General features: G+C 40.7%; 1 protein-coding gene across 1 annotated transcript in view; it reads left to right on the plus strand.

The window, feature by feature from the left end:
- The first annotated feature begins 5,986 nt into the window (after positions 1-5,986).
- LOC109061449 (serine/threonine-protein phosphatase PP1-beta catalytic subunit) overlaps positions 5,987-16,544 on the plus strand; it is an 18,519-nt gene continuing 7,961 nt past the window's right edge. The window contains exons 1-5 of the mRNA XM_042728856.1: positions 5,987-6,137; positions 8,935-9,066; positions 13,296-13,526; positions 16,100-16,203; positions 16,291-16,363. Of these exons, the coding sequence (XP_042584790.1) occupies positions 6,086-6,137; positions 8,935-9,066; positions 13,296-13,526; positions 16,100-16,203; positions 16,291-16,363 (592 nt within the window). The 5' untranslated portion in view covers positions 5,987-6,085. The remainder of the gene's footprint in view (positions 6,138-8,934; positions 9,067-13,295; positions 13,527-16,099; positions 16,204-16,290; positions 16,364-16,544) is intronic.

A 16,544-nucleotide genomic window follows, 5' to 3' on the forward strand; every position in this document is an offset into this window, starting at 1 on the left:
AGCAGAAACACTATGTTCCTTCTACACTCCTCTTCAAACCAAATGAATTATTGGGTTATAGTAATATGGAATTCCGTATACAGAATTGGTTATTTTGACGCTGCTTTAAAGCGGACAGGAAAAGCAATATTTTTCATTGAAATAATTAGAAAAAGGAATATGTATCTGGCTATAAATATGGCCTTGTTAGTTTAAAAAAATAAATGGTAATTGACTTCACGCTTTAAAAGAATAAAAGTAACGCTTTAAAGAAAATAACTAGATCTGGATCGGGCAGAAGATAAAAGGCTAAATGTTATGTTTTCCCACATAAATCTGTATGATTTTCATTGACATTTTTCTGTAAAACGTATAGCTAACAGAGTTCCAGGTTGTCACAGTCAACCTTACTTATTACTGCGTCTGTTGTTTTAACTATGTAGATGTGTCAAAGAAGAGAGCTTTACAGCGTTAAAAAGGAAAATAGTGTCAATTAATGTAAAAGCACAAATAGTAGGAACACCGTTTTCAGGTTAAGCAATAGATGCTGTATGGCCATTGGTCCTCTTGTGATTTCCTTAATGGATTTATAATGGTTATACTTAAACATTTGTGATGATATTGTTCTAGAAAGTATTTTTTTTTTTGTAGATAAAAATATTACTATAAAAAATAGCGAGGGAAATGAAAACAAGGAACAACCCAGTCGGGTGGGAGTCGTTCAAACCAGGGGAGCGGTTGGGTGGAGCTATAATTTATGCGCTTGTGATTGGCTCTCGTTTAGTTCGTGATGACCTCGAATGGTCCAATTAAAATACGGGTTTATAGGTTTGACCAATGTTGAAAACAAGGCAATCCACAAGATCCAGTATCGCTTATCACAATTGCATAGGCGAGTGCATAAAATACGGTCCATGTATGAGATCAGATAGTTACGTGATTTCTGAGAGGTTAGGTCTCAATCGGAAAAAGCCTGTATCATGCCTGAAACCAGCGAAGTCCCCCGACGCCGAAAGAAGGCCTCCAAGAAGGGCCGTCACTAAGACCGCCGCGGAAAAAAGGACGGAGGAAAGAAGCGCACAGAAAAGTTCCCAGGAAGGAGAGCTACGCCATATACGTGTACAAAGTGCTGACGCGGTTCAGTCCTGACACCGGATCTCTTTCGAAGGCGATGGGCAGTGTCATGAACTCTTTCGTCAACGATATCTTCGAAAGGCGCCCCCCAATTCGCCGGTGAGTCGTCTCGTCGCGCCTCACTAACAACAAGCGCTCGCCCACCATCACTTCCCGAGAGATTCTCCAGACCGCCGTGCGTCCTGCTGCTGCCCGGGGAGCTGGCCAAACACGCCGTGTCTGAGGGCACCCAAAGGGCCGTTCACCAAGTACACCAGCTCCAAGTAGAACAGTCGGAGGCTGTGAACACACCCAAAGGCTCTTTTAAGAGCCGCCCATCTTCTCACGAAGAGCTTCTAATCGGTACTGAGGCTTTATTAGACTAATTTTAACAAATTATATAACTTTTGTCTTTCTCAGTTTTTTGAGCAGGCTTTATTTTTACAGTTTTTATGTTGTAAGTTTCTGTTTTGAAAGACTGGATTTGTGCACAACAGCACAAATTGTGGTCATTTGTTTTAACAAAGTGATTTAATGAGTCTTGTGTTGAGAGGATTGTATTTATTGATGCATATTTTTGATACAAGATTTTGAAAAGCTTAAGACTCTTGCTGATCACGCAAATACAGTGCAGGAAAAATTCAAGAGTTATTTTGCTTAGTTCCATAATTTTTGTCAGTGGTTTTGTCAAACAGATGAAAAATGACTGACTTAGACTGGATAAGAGAGGGTGAAAGTGATTCATGTGGACTACACAGAGGAGCGGTTAAAAAAAAACCGTATTTCTTCCACTGTCTTCAGTCGGTTACGCCAAAACTGAAGCCTTTCTCAGAGCACTGCAATCAAACATCACTTCACTGAACCCTGTTGATTATTCACAGAAGATCACAGAGAACTTACAAGAGTTATGTAAAGTTTTTAAAACATCTGTGTCAGCAGCAGCGCATCCCCTGGTTCTGCATCAGGTCAGACCTAATATGGTTGTGAACAGGGTTCGCTGTGGATGTCCTGTTTAAAAACCTTTCTGTGGGTCTGAGGCAATACATGTTAATAGACGATTCACCTAAAAAAAAAAAATAAGAAAAAAAAAACTTGCCATGCCAATACAATTACTTAGTTTTAAAAGTCAGGTTCAGTGGAGACAAACTCTTACATTGTTATTAGATTTTCTGGTTGTATTTTCTGAAAATATGTCTCTCATTATCTAGATTTGTGATTTACAACCAATAGCCCTTTTGGAGACTTACTGAACCTGCCTCAGCAAAAAAGAAAAATTGACTATGAAATGAAAATCGTGTTTTTTCCAGTCAAAAATGGGAAAAAAACAGATGAACCTTTTACAGAGTTCAAGGGAGCACAAATGTGCTGAGGGTTGTCTGGAAAAAAAATCTGCAATGAATCTGCCGTTACACCACAAAGAGAAGTGTGAATAATACACCGGTGACGCCAGCATTGCTCTCAGCTCAGACTTAAAAGGTAAATTACATCGTCAGCAAAGCCTTTTTGCAAAATGCCTGACAGTGCAAAAATCATCAGTAAATATATCTTATGCGGTTTCACTTGTGCTTGTGCAAAAGCAGTGCACGATTGAGATGCTTAATCATTTGAAAACAAAGAAAATGACCAAGAACTTGAATCAGTATCTGTGTCACGCCAAAACACTAGCATGTCGAATTACTGACATCCAATATCAAACCAAGGAAAGATGAAACACACAATCAACCATTGTAGATAGTTTTTTCTCTCGCGCTGGATGATAAGCTCCTGATCTTTGCGGGAACGATCACAGAGAACTTTGAAATGCATAGGAGCTGTTAGAGCTCGTTAGCTTTCATTTTCACCACAAAAGGGACATGACAACCTCCCGCACTCATTTCTGTTGGTAATCACAGTAAAATCCCTCGAATGTGGTACACAGAGTGTGAAATCTGTATGATGTATTTATTATGGCAAACCTGAAAATCTATTTAATACAATTATCCCCTTCAATTTAATTGTATAATTATTATATCAAATCTATGACACTTCTTTTCTTCTCACTACATATAAAACAGTGTCCAGAGAGAGAGGGGTTTTGCTTGCTTGATATTCAAAATTTGGTTGTGTCACATTATTTTATTTCCTAGTCTTAAATATGAACACACTGGCTTGTAGTGCAAACAGTTTTACCAGTTTTTACTGCATGTTGTTCTTCTCGTTATTGCTGGTTTGAATCCCTTTTCACTGGTAAGGTCTTTCAGGGTGTCCTGGGGAGGGGAGGTATCCAAAGCACATCAGCTGGTCTCTGGGGTTCCTCAGGGATCCGCTTCTTGGACCCCTTCCTCTTCTCCCATATACACGACATCAATGGGTCCATCATCATCAGGCACATGGCTTCTCCTACCATTGCTATGCTGATGACACACAGCTCTATCTTTCATTTCAACCAGATGATCCAACGGTAGCTGCACGGATCTCAGGCTGCCTGGTGGACATGTCAGCATGGATGAAAGAATATCACCTACAGCTCAACCTGGCAAAGACTGAGCTTCTTGTCTTCCCTGCCACTCCAACTCTACAGCATGATTTCTCCATCCAGCTAGGTCCTTCTACAGTTACTCCATCAACTTAAGTCAGAAATCTTGGTGTAATCTTTGATGACCAGTTGACATTCAAAGAACACATTGTAAAACACACTGCTCGATCTTGCAGGATTGCATTGCAACAGCATCAGAACGATCAGGCAATTCTCGATTTCACCATTTCCTGGCTGGTGGAATGATCTTCAAGCCCCTATCCGGAATGATGAATCCCTGACAATCTTCAAGTGACAGCTGAAAACTCATCTCTTCCGAAGCTACTTGACTTTATCATAAACGTTCTTTCTCTTTATTTATTCCTTCTCTTTCTAGGTTATTTCTATTTGAACAATGTCTAGCCACTTCCTGTGTCTGTTTTGCCTCTTTAAGATGAATCACTTTATATATTCCCCAATTGTAAGTTGCTTTGGATAAAAGCGTCTGCATAATGACTAAATATAGAGTAATGTAATGTTATTTTCCTATAGCGGCTGATGAACCGGAGGTGGAGTGACGAGTCTCGCCCACAGGCTTACTTCTGCAAAAAGGTGGATTTTTTTTTTTTTTTTTAATGATAAAAAGAGATTGTTTTATTAAAGGCAACACTTAATAATACCTCAAGCAAGGTTGTTTTTCAAGGACACGTGTGTTTCATAAGGTTTTTTGGAGTTGATGTAGCAGCAGATTTTGTTTTTCTCTGTAGACGCTAATAGAAAGCTGCTTCAGGAGAATTAATAATAATCCAAACATTTCAAATAATTTCATCCTCCTCAGAAACTGGAAGATGGTGTTGGACATATCATGGTTGTGACACAGGAAATATTAACATTAGGATTTTAAAATCTTCTAAAAACTATAAAACTGAGCAGAGCCTGTGTGACACTGATGTACTCTGCAGAGGAGGAATGTGAAGAGGGTCCTTCAGAGTCACAGCTGCCCCTCATATTCCCTGATGCTTTTACATTTTTAATGAAGCTCTGACGGTGAGGACATACAGTGAGGACACAACTTTAAAAACCTCACTTGTGAGGTTATATGATGGTGGCTTCACTCTCTTTCTGATGGCCCTCTCCCTTTGCGGCACTGAGATCAAGTCAGTGAATGTGGCAGCCTTTGCCCAAGCCCTGCTGAACACCGCAAAGAACTCCATCCTTGACATCTTCTGCCCAGCCAACATCCTCGTCCACTTCCTCCCTTCCTGGTCCCAGTGGTGTTTTAGACTCTTGCAGAGGGCCTTGTCCGCCGGTTGCAGCACATGGGTTGTGTGGGCAGGGTAGCACATGATGTGCACATTCTTGCTCTTCAGGAGCTTAATAAACTCCAGGTTTCCCTCCCTGTTTTATCTTTGTATCCTTTCCTCTCTGGTCCTTGCTCCTCCTCTCTTTTCTCTCTTTCTGTCTCCTCCTCTTTCTGTCTCCTTCTCATTTTCCTCTCACTTCCTCTCGCTTCCTTCTCGTTTGCCATACTCACTGTAAATAAAATGTCTACTGCCATTATTACTGTTGGGGGGGGGGGGGTCATGGTGTGTGTGTGTGTGAGTGTGTGTGTGAGTGTGTGTGAGTGTGTGTGTGTGAGTGTGTGTGTGTGTGAGTGCGTGCGTGCGTGTGTGTGTGTGTGTGTGTGAGAGAGAGTGTGACACCCTCACACTCACACACACACTCAAACACATGTGTATGTGTGTTTGTGAGTGACACAGATGATGGCCCATTTCACCTCAGTGGGTTAAGTTAAATTGGGCAGTTTTTAAAAAAATATGTTTCCTATACCAAACTAACAACATTATTTCTGATTGATGCCATCAAGACAGATATTACACATAGTTATTTTTATTTTTTTTTCTTATTCAAAAGATTTATCATCCTTATAATAGTTTAGTTAGATTTGGTATGCCAGGCTACTTACCATGCAGCTTTCTGGTGCAGTCTTGATAAGAATTATTGCCCCGCCCACCATAGCAACCATAAACCAATCAAATCACCTGTTACTTGTCAAGCACAGTTATGACAACAGTTTTAAATCCTTTGTAGTCATTGGTTCTAAATTCCAGAGGGGCTGGGAACCCCAAACCTTAAATGGCCCATTTTACCTGATATCACTCATATCCTATTATATATATATATATATATATATATATTATATATATATATATATATATATATATATATATATATATATATATATTTATTATTTTTTTATATTTTTTTTTTTTTTTTTTTTTTTTTTTTTTTTTTTTCAAATAAAGAAGTTGTGTGGTATGGAAATCAGCACTTATTTAATTTTAATCTGATGTTTTTTTAACGAAGTTTATGGATCTGATATAATCTGATCTGAAATAATGAAAATGCACGTTTTAATAGAAGTTTACATTGAGAGCGGTGTGTCCGTTGAGCTGCTCGTGCCCGTGAGGCCGGGCGCGCGCGTCGGGAGCGCGCATCATGGCGGAGGGCGAGCTGGACGTGGATTCTCTGATCTCCAGACTGCTGGAGGGTGAGTGAGTGGCCTTCATCCTCATCTTCATCATCATCTTCCTCTCCGCGCGGTTCGCTCTGACTCCGAGCGTCGAGTTCTGCGGGGTTTTATTGCAGACTTCGCGATCGTTCTCGCGCTTTCTGACCGAGAGGCCTGTGTTTGCGCGCGGCCTGCGACAACAAACCGACGGAAACAAACACGACTAGAGCCTTATATCTGTTCGAGTAGATGCTGTCGCTAAACACGGACGAGCCGAGTCTAAACACTCCGCTGAACCAGCCATAAAGATTAATACAGCATCTGAGAGCTGAATAAATAATATTTTCATTGATGTATGGTTTGTTAGGAGGACAGTATTTGTCTGAGATACAACTATTTGAAAATCTGGAATCTGAGGGAGCAAAAAAATCTAAATATTGAGAAAATCATCTTTAAAGTTGTTCAAATGAGGTTCTTAGCAATATCAAATCAAAAATCTAATTTGTTCAAATCAGGTTCTTAGCAATGCATATTACTAATCAAAAATTAAGTTTTGATATATTTACGGTAGGTATATGATACTTTAGGTATTGATTTTATTGTTGTCTATTGCTACAAATATACCTGTGCTACTGATGACTGCTTCTGTGCTGCAGGGACACATGTATACGCTGCTAGATTTAGACACTATTCAGACTACCCTAGCAACTTTATTTTTTTCTCTCTCTCTCTCTCTCTCTCTCTCTTTTTTTTTTTCAAAAAGCACCTAAAAAAAAACTTATTTTAGCTTGTATGCATAATTGTTGTTCAGTTAGGTACACTGTAAGGAGAAAGAAAAACTACAGTACACTGCTTAAATCTAGCTGTTTTACTAGTTAATAAGAAAACACATGAAATGTGTAACCGTTCAATAATTCAGTGTTATAAAGAAATTCAGTCATACAGAGCTGTTACTTTTACTAATTAAAATAGTTTGTTTATAATATTTTTATGAACAAATAACAAAAAAAAAAAAAAAAGCTTTTAGTTGAGATTTGAGTAATCTGGTTGTGTATTCTACATAAAAGCACAGTTTTGTGTCGTGGTTATACGTCTGTTAGCAACAAATGATCTGCGTTCAGCTGCTTCCCTGAAGATGACACGCAGCAAAACCTCACTGTGATGCTTTCTCCTGAATATGAAACACAGTCGAGGAGTCTTAGGAAGATCTCAAGCAGACTTTAGGAGTTTACAGTAAATACTATTTTAAAAGCTGCAGAGAAACACAAAAGCACTCGTGAGATTTATTAGAGCTGTGGATTATTAGAGTTGAGTATGGATTGAATTTGATCAGTTCTGATTCTGCTTATTGATTCAGCTTCTCAACGAGTCCTAGTTTTGATTCCAGTAAGATAAAAAATAAATAAATAAATCAGGTTTAAAAAATAATGAGTAAAACATTTAGATGTCAAACATACTTATTCTGTATTTTTACAAAGTTTGGGACTTTTGCAGATGGTTTAAAAAAAAATACCACAGCCAGAACATCGAATATACATCTCAAACATGAGATAAAGACATGTAAAGAGTCAGCAATAACACAGAAGAAGAAGAAACACACAAACACACAATTAGCAGTAGCATAAATAACACAACTGAACACATTCCAGGTGCAGAAATTGAAATCAAAAGATCAGAAATAGGCCTATAATTGTATTTTCCTAAATAAAATCTGGATGGATCCTGATTAAAGTTACAAAAGAGGTGAAGTGTGCTCTGAGCTGCTGTGAGTGTCAGATCGGATCAGACTGAAGCTGCTGCTGCTCGAGTTCATTTCAGCTCGCTGTCCTGAAGGATTATTGAGTTAATTGTCTATAATCTGTGACTGTGATTGTGTTGACAGAAACACACAGACGTTTCTCTGAATATCTTCTCTTAAGATGAGAGCTGAACAGGTTTGAATGAGAGTAAATGATGACAGAAGGATTGTGTTCACTTTAATGTGTGTTTATATTAACTTTCTCAGTCATAGCTCATTTACATAGAACAAATACGTCACTGATTAACATAACGTGTTTCCTCTTGATCAATGCACACGGTATTTTAAGATTTATGCAGTTTTGTGTGTATAATGTGATCTAATATCTATGAACACACACAGAGTCTGTATCTGTGTGTGTGTGTGTGTGTGTGTGTGTGTGTGTGTGTGTGTGTGTGTGTGTGTGTGTGTGTGTGTGTGTGTGTGTGATTCTCCAGAGAATGGTGAAAAAAACCTTCATTTCACAGAAGACCATATTTGGTTGCGTCCACAGTGGAAGAAAATAGATCTTTAAATAGTCAGGACTGGTGTTCATCAGAGTCAGAACACACACACACACACACACACACACACACTCTCTCTCACACACACACACTCTCTCTCACAGACACACACATAGAGTCTTACTCATATACAAATACTAAATCTGATCCTTGTCTCTCGAGTCTTGGTGAGTTCAGAAGTAAACGCTGAGTAACACGGTAAAGATGCATTTTCTTGCGTGTCTGGTTTGAGGCGTGTAAAGCAGCCAATCAGAATGCAGCGTGTGAGTTCTGTGTGTGTGATAAATATGATGTTGTGTGGTGAAGTTTCTGTGTGTGTGTGTGTGTGTGTGTGTGTGTGTGTGTGTGTGTGTGTGTGTGTGTGTGTGTGTGTGAAATCTTTATAGTGAAGGTGAAGTGTAAATGTAGGGATCATTCCTAAAATAATGTCCAGATGACGTGCTAAAAGTGCTGAAAAATGTGAAAGTTGAGTTCGAGTTGGAATGAGATTAGAGGTTGTGTGTGTGTGTGTAAACGCTGCTGTGTGCTGTTTCAGTGCGAGGATGCCGTCCAGGGAAGATCGTTCAGATGACGGAGGCGGAGGTTCGGGGTTTGTGCATTAAATCACGTGAGATCTTCCTCAGTCAGCCCATCCTGCTGGAGCTGGAGGCTCCGCTCAAGATCTGCGGTGAGTCTGACACTCACACACACACACACTCACACACATCTGCGCACACACATATACACACATATACACACATGCTCACACACACTCTCACACACACACGCTTCACTCACACACTCACACACATATACACACATGCTCACACGCTCACTCACACTCTCTCACACAAACACGCTCACACTCTCACACACACACGCTCACACACACACACACACAACAATATACACACATGCTCACACACTCACACACACGCTCACACTCTCACAACACGCTCACATACACACTCACACTCTGTCTCACTCACTCACACAACACACACACTCACACTCTCGCTCACACACACACACACATGCTCACTCACACTCTCACACAAACACGCTCACACTCTCACACACACACACACACACACACACACACTCACACACATATACACACATGCTCACACACTCACACACACACGCTCTCACTCACACACTCACACACATATACACACATGCTCACACGCTCACTCACACTCTCACACAAACACGCTCACACTCTCACACACACACGCTCACACACACACTCACACACATATACAACACATGCTCACACACTCACACACACGCTCACACTCTCACACACGCTCACATACACCTCACACTCTGTCTCACTCACTCACACACACACACACTCACCTCACTCACACACACACACACACATGCTCACTCACTCTCTCACACACTGTAACACGCTCACACTCTCTCTCACACACACACACACACACACACACTCACACACATATACACACATGCTCACACACTCACACACACACGCTCTCACTCACACACTCACACACACATATACACACATGCTCACACGCTCACTCACACTCTCACACAAACACGCTCACACTCTCACACCACACACACGCTCACACACACACTCACACACATATACACACATGCTCACACACCTCACACACACACGCTCACACACTCACACAAACACACACACACTCACACACATATACACACATATACACACATGCTCACACACTCACACACACACGCTCTCACTCACACACTCACACACATATACACACATGCTCACACGCTCACTCACACACTCTCACACACACACACGCTCACACTCTCACACACACACGCTCACACACACACTCACACACATATACACACATGCTCACACACTCACACACACGCTCACACTCTCACACACGCTCACATACACACTCACACTCTGTCTCACTCACTCACACACACACACACTCACACTCTCGCTCACACACACACACACATGCTCACTCACACTCTCACACAAACACGCTCACACTCTCACACACACTCACACTCACTCACACACACACAAACACACATTCTCTCACACACACACACACACAACACACGCTCTCACTCACACACTCACACACACATATACACACATGCTCACACGCTCCCTCCACTCTCACACAAAACACGCTCACACTCTCACCACACACACGCCACGCACACCCACACACTCACACACATATACACACATGCTCACACACTCACACACACACAACACGCACTCACCACACACACCCCCGCACACACATATACACACATGCTCACACGCTCAAATCACACTCTCAAACAAAACACACGCTCACACTACTCTCACACACACACACCACACACACACACACACACATATACACACACACATGCTCACACCCCCCACCCACACACACACGCTCTCACTCACACACTCACACACCAATATACACCACATGCTCACACGCCCACACTCACACTCTCACAAAAACACGCTCACACTCTCACACACACACGCTCACACACACACTCACACACATATACACACATGCTCACACACTCCACACACACGCTCACACTCTCACACACGCTCACATACACACTCACACTCTGTCTCACTCACTCACACACACACACACACTCACACTCACTCACACACACACACACACATGCTCACTCACACTCACACACACACTCTCACACACACACACACACACACCACTCACACACATATACACACATGCTCACACACACTCACACACACACGCTCTCACTCACACACTCACACACATATACACACATGCTCACCGCCACTCCTCACTCACACTCTCACACAAAACACGCTCACACTCTCACACACACACGCTCACACACACACCATCACACACATATACACACATGCTCACACACTCACACACACGCTCACACTCTCACACACGCTCACATACACACGCGCCCACACACTCACACTCTGTCTCACTCACTCACACACACACACACTCACACTCTCGCTCACACACACACACTCACACATGCTCACTCACACTCGCTCACACACACGCTCACACACTCACACGCTCACACACTCACACACTCACTCACACACGCTCACACACACACACACACACATATACACACGCTCACACACTCACACACGCTCACATACACACTCACACTCTGTCTCACTCACTCACACACACACACACACTCACACTCTCACTCACTCACACACACACACACTCACACTCTCACTCAAACACGCTCACACACTCACACACACACACACACACACACGCTCACACACACACGCTCACACACACACACAAACACACACACACAAGCTCACACTCTCACACACGCTCACATACACACTCACTCACACTCTGTCTCACTCACTCACACACACACACACACACTCACACACGCTCACTCACACTCTCCAACGCAACGTGCTCACACACACACACACTCTCACACACACACAAATATTCCCACACACAAACACGCTCACACTCTCACACACGCTCACATACACACTCACTCACACTCTGTCTCGCTCACACACACACACACACACACACACACTCTCACTCACACTCTCGCTCACACACACACACACACTCTCACACACACAGACAAACACTCTCACACACACGCACGCATGCTCACTCACACACACGCGCTCACACTCACACGCTCACTCACACTCTCGCTCACACACACACATACACACTTTAGATAAATAGATATATATTAGGGCTGTCAAATGATTAATCACACCCAAAATAAAAGTTTTGTTTACATAATATATGTGTGTGTTCTGTGTATATTTATTATGTATATATAAATATAAATACATGCATGTGTATATATATTTTTAAATATATGTTATGTTCATATATTAAATATATTTATATATATAAAAAATAAAAGGAATATAAATATATAAATGTATATACATGTAAATATTTTCTAAATATATAATTTATGTGTGCGTATTTATATATACATAATAAATATACCCTGTACACATACATATATTATGTAAACAAAACTTTTATTTTGGATGTGATTAATCGTGATTAATCATTTGACAGCCCTAATATATATATATATATAGATAGATAGATAGATAGATTTGAATGGATATATATATATATATATATATATATATTATATATATATATATATATATATATATATATATATATATATATATTAAAAAACAAAGGGACATGTTATCGTACGCTTGCTGTCACTGCCAGAGAAAAACAACTATGATAACTGGAGAAATATGATAAAACCATCAGACTGGACAGAAATGATCGTCAGAAATGCTCCTGTTTGCAGCGCACACTTCTTATCAGAAAAGGTTCAATACATGTGTTGTTGTTGTTATGAATTATGAATTATATGTCTCACAACTATGTTGTGTATGAAATAATGTTTGTGTGCATGTGTGCAAAACAACAAAGTGATGATTTTTATGCTTAATCATCTGTCATTGTACATACATTGTTGTGACTGTGGCTGGAATTTAAAAAAAGAATAATCAAATACAGAGAGTTCAAAATTAGTTTCTGGAATTTTTATTTCTAGAAAATATCTAAATATGTAAAGTAACGGTACTGTAATGTCGCTGTAAACTTGTGTAATTCACAGGAGGGACATTACAGGATACATACATCTTCAAATAATACGTTTACCTGTTTCTGTATTTTGGCCCAGTTCACATAGCTGTAAAAATAGTGACCTGCTGAAACTGTAATACATTCACACATCTCCACCACTAGATAGACGGTTTCTCTCTAGATGTGAGGGAGTCCTGTCAGATCGGGCTTTCTTTGAGCGCCGCTGTAAGTCTCTATGAACGCTCAGTCGATCAGCTGTAGCAGTGCTAGCGCTCCTCGTCCGCAGGTGACATCCACGGCCAGTACACGGACCTGCTGCGGCTCTTCGAGTACGGAGGCTTCCCTCCCGAGGCCAACTATCTGTTCCTGGGAGATTACGTGGACCGAGGGAAGCAGTCGCTGGAGACCATCTGCCTGCTGCTGGCCTACAAGATCAAGTACCCCGAGAACTTCTTCCTGCTCCGCGGGAACCACGAGTGCGCCTCCATCAACCGCATCTACGGCTTCTACGACGAGTGTGAGTCACAACAGATCATACAGCTCTGCACCGATTTCTGTTAGGGACGGGGCTTCTGCATTTTGCAAAACTTCGCTTTTTGCAGTGCGAATAAATGTAGCCTTTTCTTTCTCACACAGTTTAATGACAAATAAGCACATTTAAAGCCAAATTCACATTATTGCAAGAAAATCTCTGTGTCGTTCCCGTCAGACAGTCACGAAGAAACACTGAGCGTGTCGTATTTCATCACAAAATCAACATAAAAACAAATTACACTTTCATAAAGAAAATAGATTTTTGCATTTTGAAATTATCTTCATGATGATTATGAGGATTATTGTTTTTTGAATTGTAAGATAGCTTTTGGAGCATTCCTATCACTGAAATGCACAAAACAATTAGTATTGATTCATTATGGTTTTTTTTTATTTTTTTTATTGTATATCTTGTAAAATTGATTCAGGGATCGCCAATAAAAGAGCCTTGATGCAGGCATGGTGTTAAAAAGTGAATGAATAAATATATAAAGACAATGATATATTGTTATGTGGAAAGGAACAATCTTTAGGAAAAACAGAACTAAGAAACACTAGTGTAATTACTACAACTTATTATGTAGAAATATGGTGCTGTAGCAACAATCACTTTCTGGGGAATAATTAACTCAAATGAAGTGAATATTCATGAGTCTATGAATATGATGTGCTTATTGCTTACAAATATTAAATTACCCAAAGAGGGAATATTTAATCATTTAAAGGTAATCTTTACTAGAATTAATGTAAGTTATCTAGACAATCTGTTCGTCCCGTGAACTGGATGCTAGACTTTCTTATCAAAGATCAATAAAAATACCCTTCTTACAAACTCCAAGAAATATTAATCTTCTGATCAGGAAGACAAAATTTTCTGTGTCTGTAGTATTTAGATTACTGAATAGTAATTTCTAGAAAACAAAGCTTGTAGCTTAGATCACACGATTCAGGGACTTCGATCTTGATGAGCAATAAAACGGTTCAATTCAAGCAAATTATTGTATTTAATAAAAGCGGACTAAACAGTACATAACTACAATTCACACAGAGTAAATATGAGTATATAGCAAAACAAACAATACAATTTAAACAAGATAATCAAACGAAAATAGTAATGAGATAGAGAGGAAGAGAAAGAGAGAGAGAGAAAGAGGGAAGGCAGATCTCAGAGTGACAATTTTCAAACAGTTAACTTTGCGAGAGACTCCAAGTCATTGGATAATTTCACAAAAGTGGAATAGCCTAGACAACCTTAAACAGCAATTTTAAGTTGCGATATAAGAAAGTACTTGCTTTGATCTGGCTCTTGTGTGTAGCTGAGCTCAAATTGTCCGTTGTTGTAGCTTCTGCGTTGTCCGTTCCGGAGCTGATGATGCGTGAGTTGGATGGTTATTGCGCATGTAAACTTTGCCAAAAGATGATTAGACTTAAGTTCGTTTGGCTCGTGAGGACAATTGAACGAAGTCAAATATCAGAAGACAATAAAGAAAAACTAAGATAAAATGAAAAAGTAAAGAAGAACAAATGGAGAGACTTCTTGAGAAGTCCGATCGCGAACTGGGAAACCCCCCTCTCTCTCTGGCGGAATGCCACGAACAAGGGTTTTCTTTTGTTTTTATTGAAAGGTTGGTTCACACCTATATCACCGTATGAACCAATGAGGTGTGAGAAACTGAGGTGGGAAAAATCTTCTTTGTCTGCTGATTTCCGCCCACTGGTCTAATTTATGGCGATGAAAAAATTATACATTTTTCCTCAGAAAGATTGTACTTCTGAAACAATGCATCTTTTTGTAATTTGCCGTTGAGATTCGTCACAGTTGGGTTTTTACGATCATACAGGCACCATAAACTATAACTTTGCGAGTCAGGGATACAGAGATACAGAGTTGTTCCTAACTACAGGCATATAAAGTTTGATTAAACACACAGTAAACATTATATCTATTCCACTATACCACGTGAAGACATCTAAGCACAAAAAGAGATACATTTAATACATTTAGAGGTAGTTTATCAAAAATGTTCATGTGTGAGACAGAAATGCTCTGTGTGTGGGTGGTGTGTGTGTGTGTGTGTGTCTGGAATGTCGTCGTGCTGTGATTAAAGGGCGGGTGTTTCTTTCCTTTGATGCTCACGAGAGTGTCTCTGGATCATATCGAAGGTGTAATAAATGTCACGAGGGCTGAGATGTCGTCGACATCGCGGCGCCCGAGGGGGGGGGGGGGGGGGGGGGGTTTATGTTGGCGGATGTTGTAAAGCAAAAGTCCTTATCTTTTTTTTTTTTTTTTTTTTTAAGTTCTTGTCTCTGAGTGCAGGATGTGTTAGAGAGTCAGGAATCATTAATGAAACAGATGGTTGAATACCATCCGCTCATTAGTGTTACAGTGCAGTGTCATAGAGTTTTTAAGTGTTTTGCATTACAACGAGAATGAGAAGGAATCTGAATGGTTCTTAAAGTTTGATAATATAATTCAGTTTTTTCTTATACGTTGCGGTGAAATACTGCACAGAGCTTCCTGTGTTTGTGTGTGATGTGTTGTTGTGTTTCCTGCAGGCAAGCGCAGGTTTAACATCAAACTGTGGAAGACGTTCACCGACTGCTTCAACTGTCTGCCGATCGCTGCTATAGTGGACGAGAAGATCTTCTGCTGCCACGGAGGCAGGTTTAGCAGCGCCACCGCGTTAGCATTAACCAGCGATCTCACACACACACACACACATCTAACACTCCTGTGTTTCTCTCTGGGACTTTCTCCAGATCTGCAGTCGATGGAGCAGATCAGACGCATCATGAGACCCACGGACGTACCTGACACAGGTGACACACACACACACACACACTCTCTCTTTCACACACACACACACGCACACACACACTCTCTCTTTCACACACACACACACACACACACTTCACACACACCACACACACACTCACTCACTTCACAGACACACACACACGCAAAAAAAAACTCTCTCTTTCACACACACACACACACACT

The sequence above is a fragment of the Cyprinus carpio genome, chromosome B7 (genome assembly GCF_018340385.1).
Source record: "Cyprinus carpio isolate SPL01 chromosome B7, ASM1834038v1, whole genome shotgun sequence".
NCBI classification, from domain to species: Eukaryota; Metazoa; Chordata; class Actinopteri; order Cypriniformes; family Cyprinidae; genus Cyprinus; species Cyprinus carpio.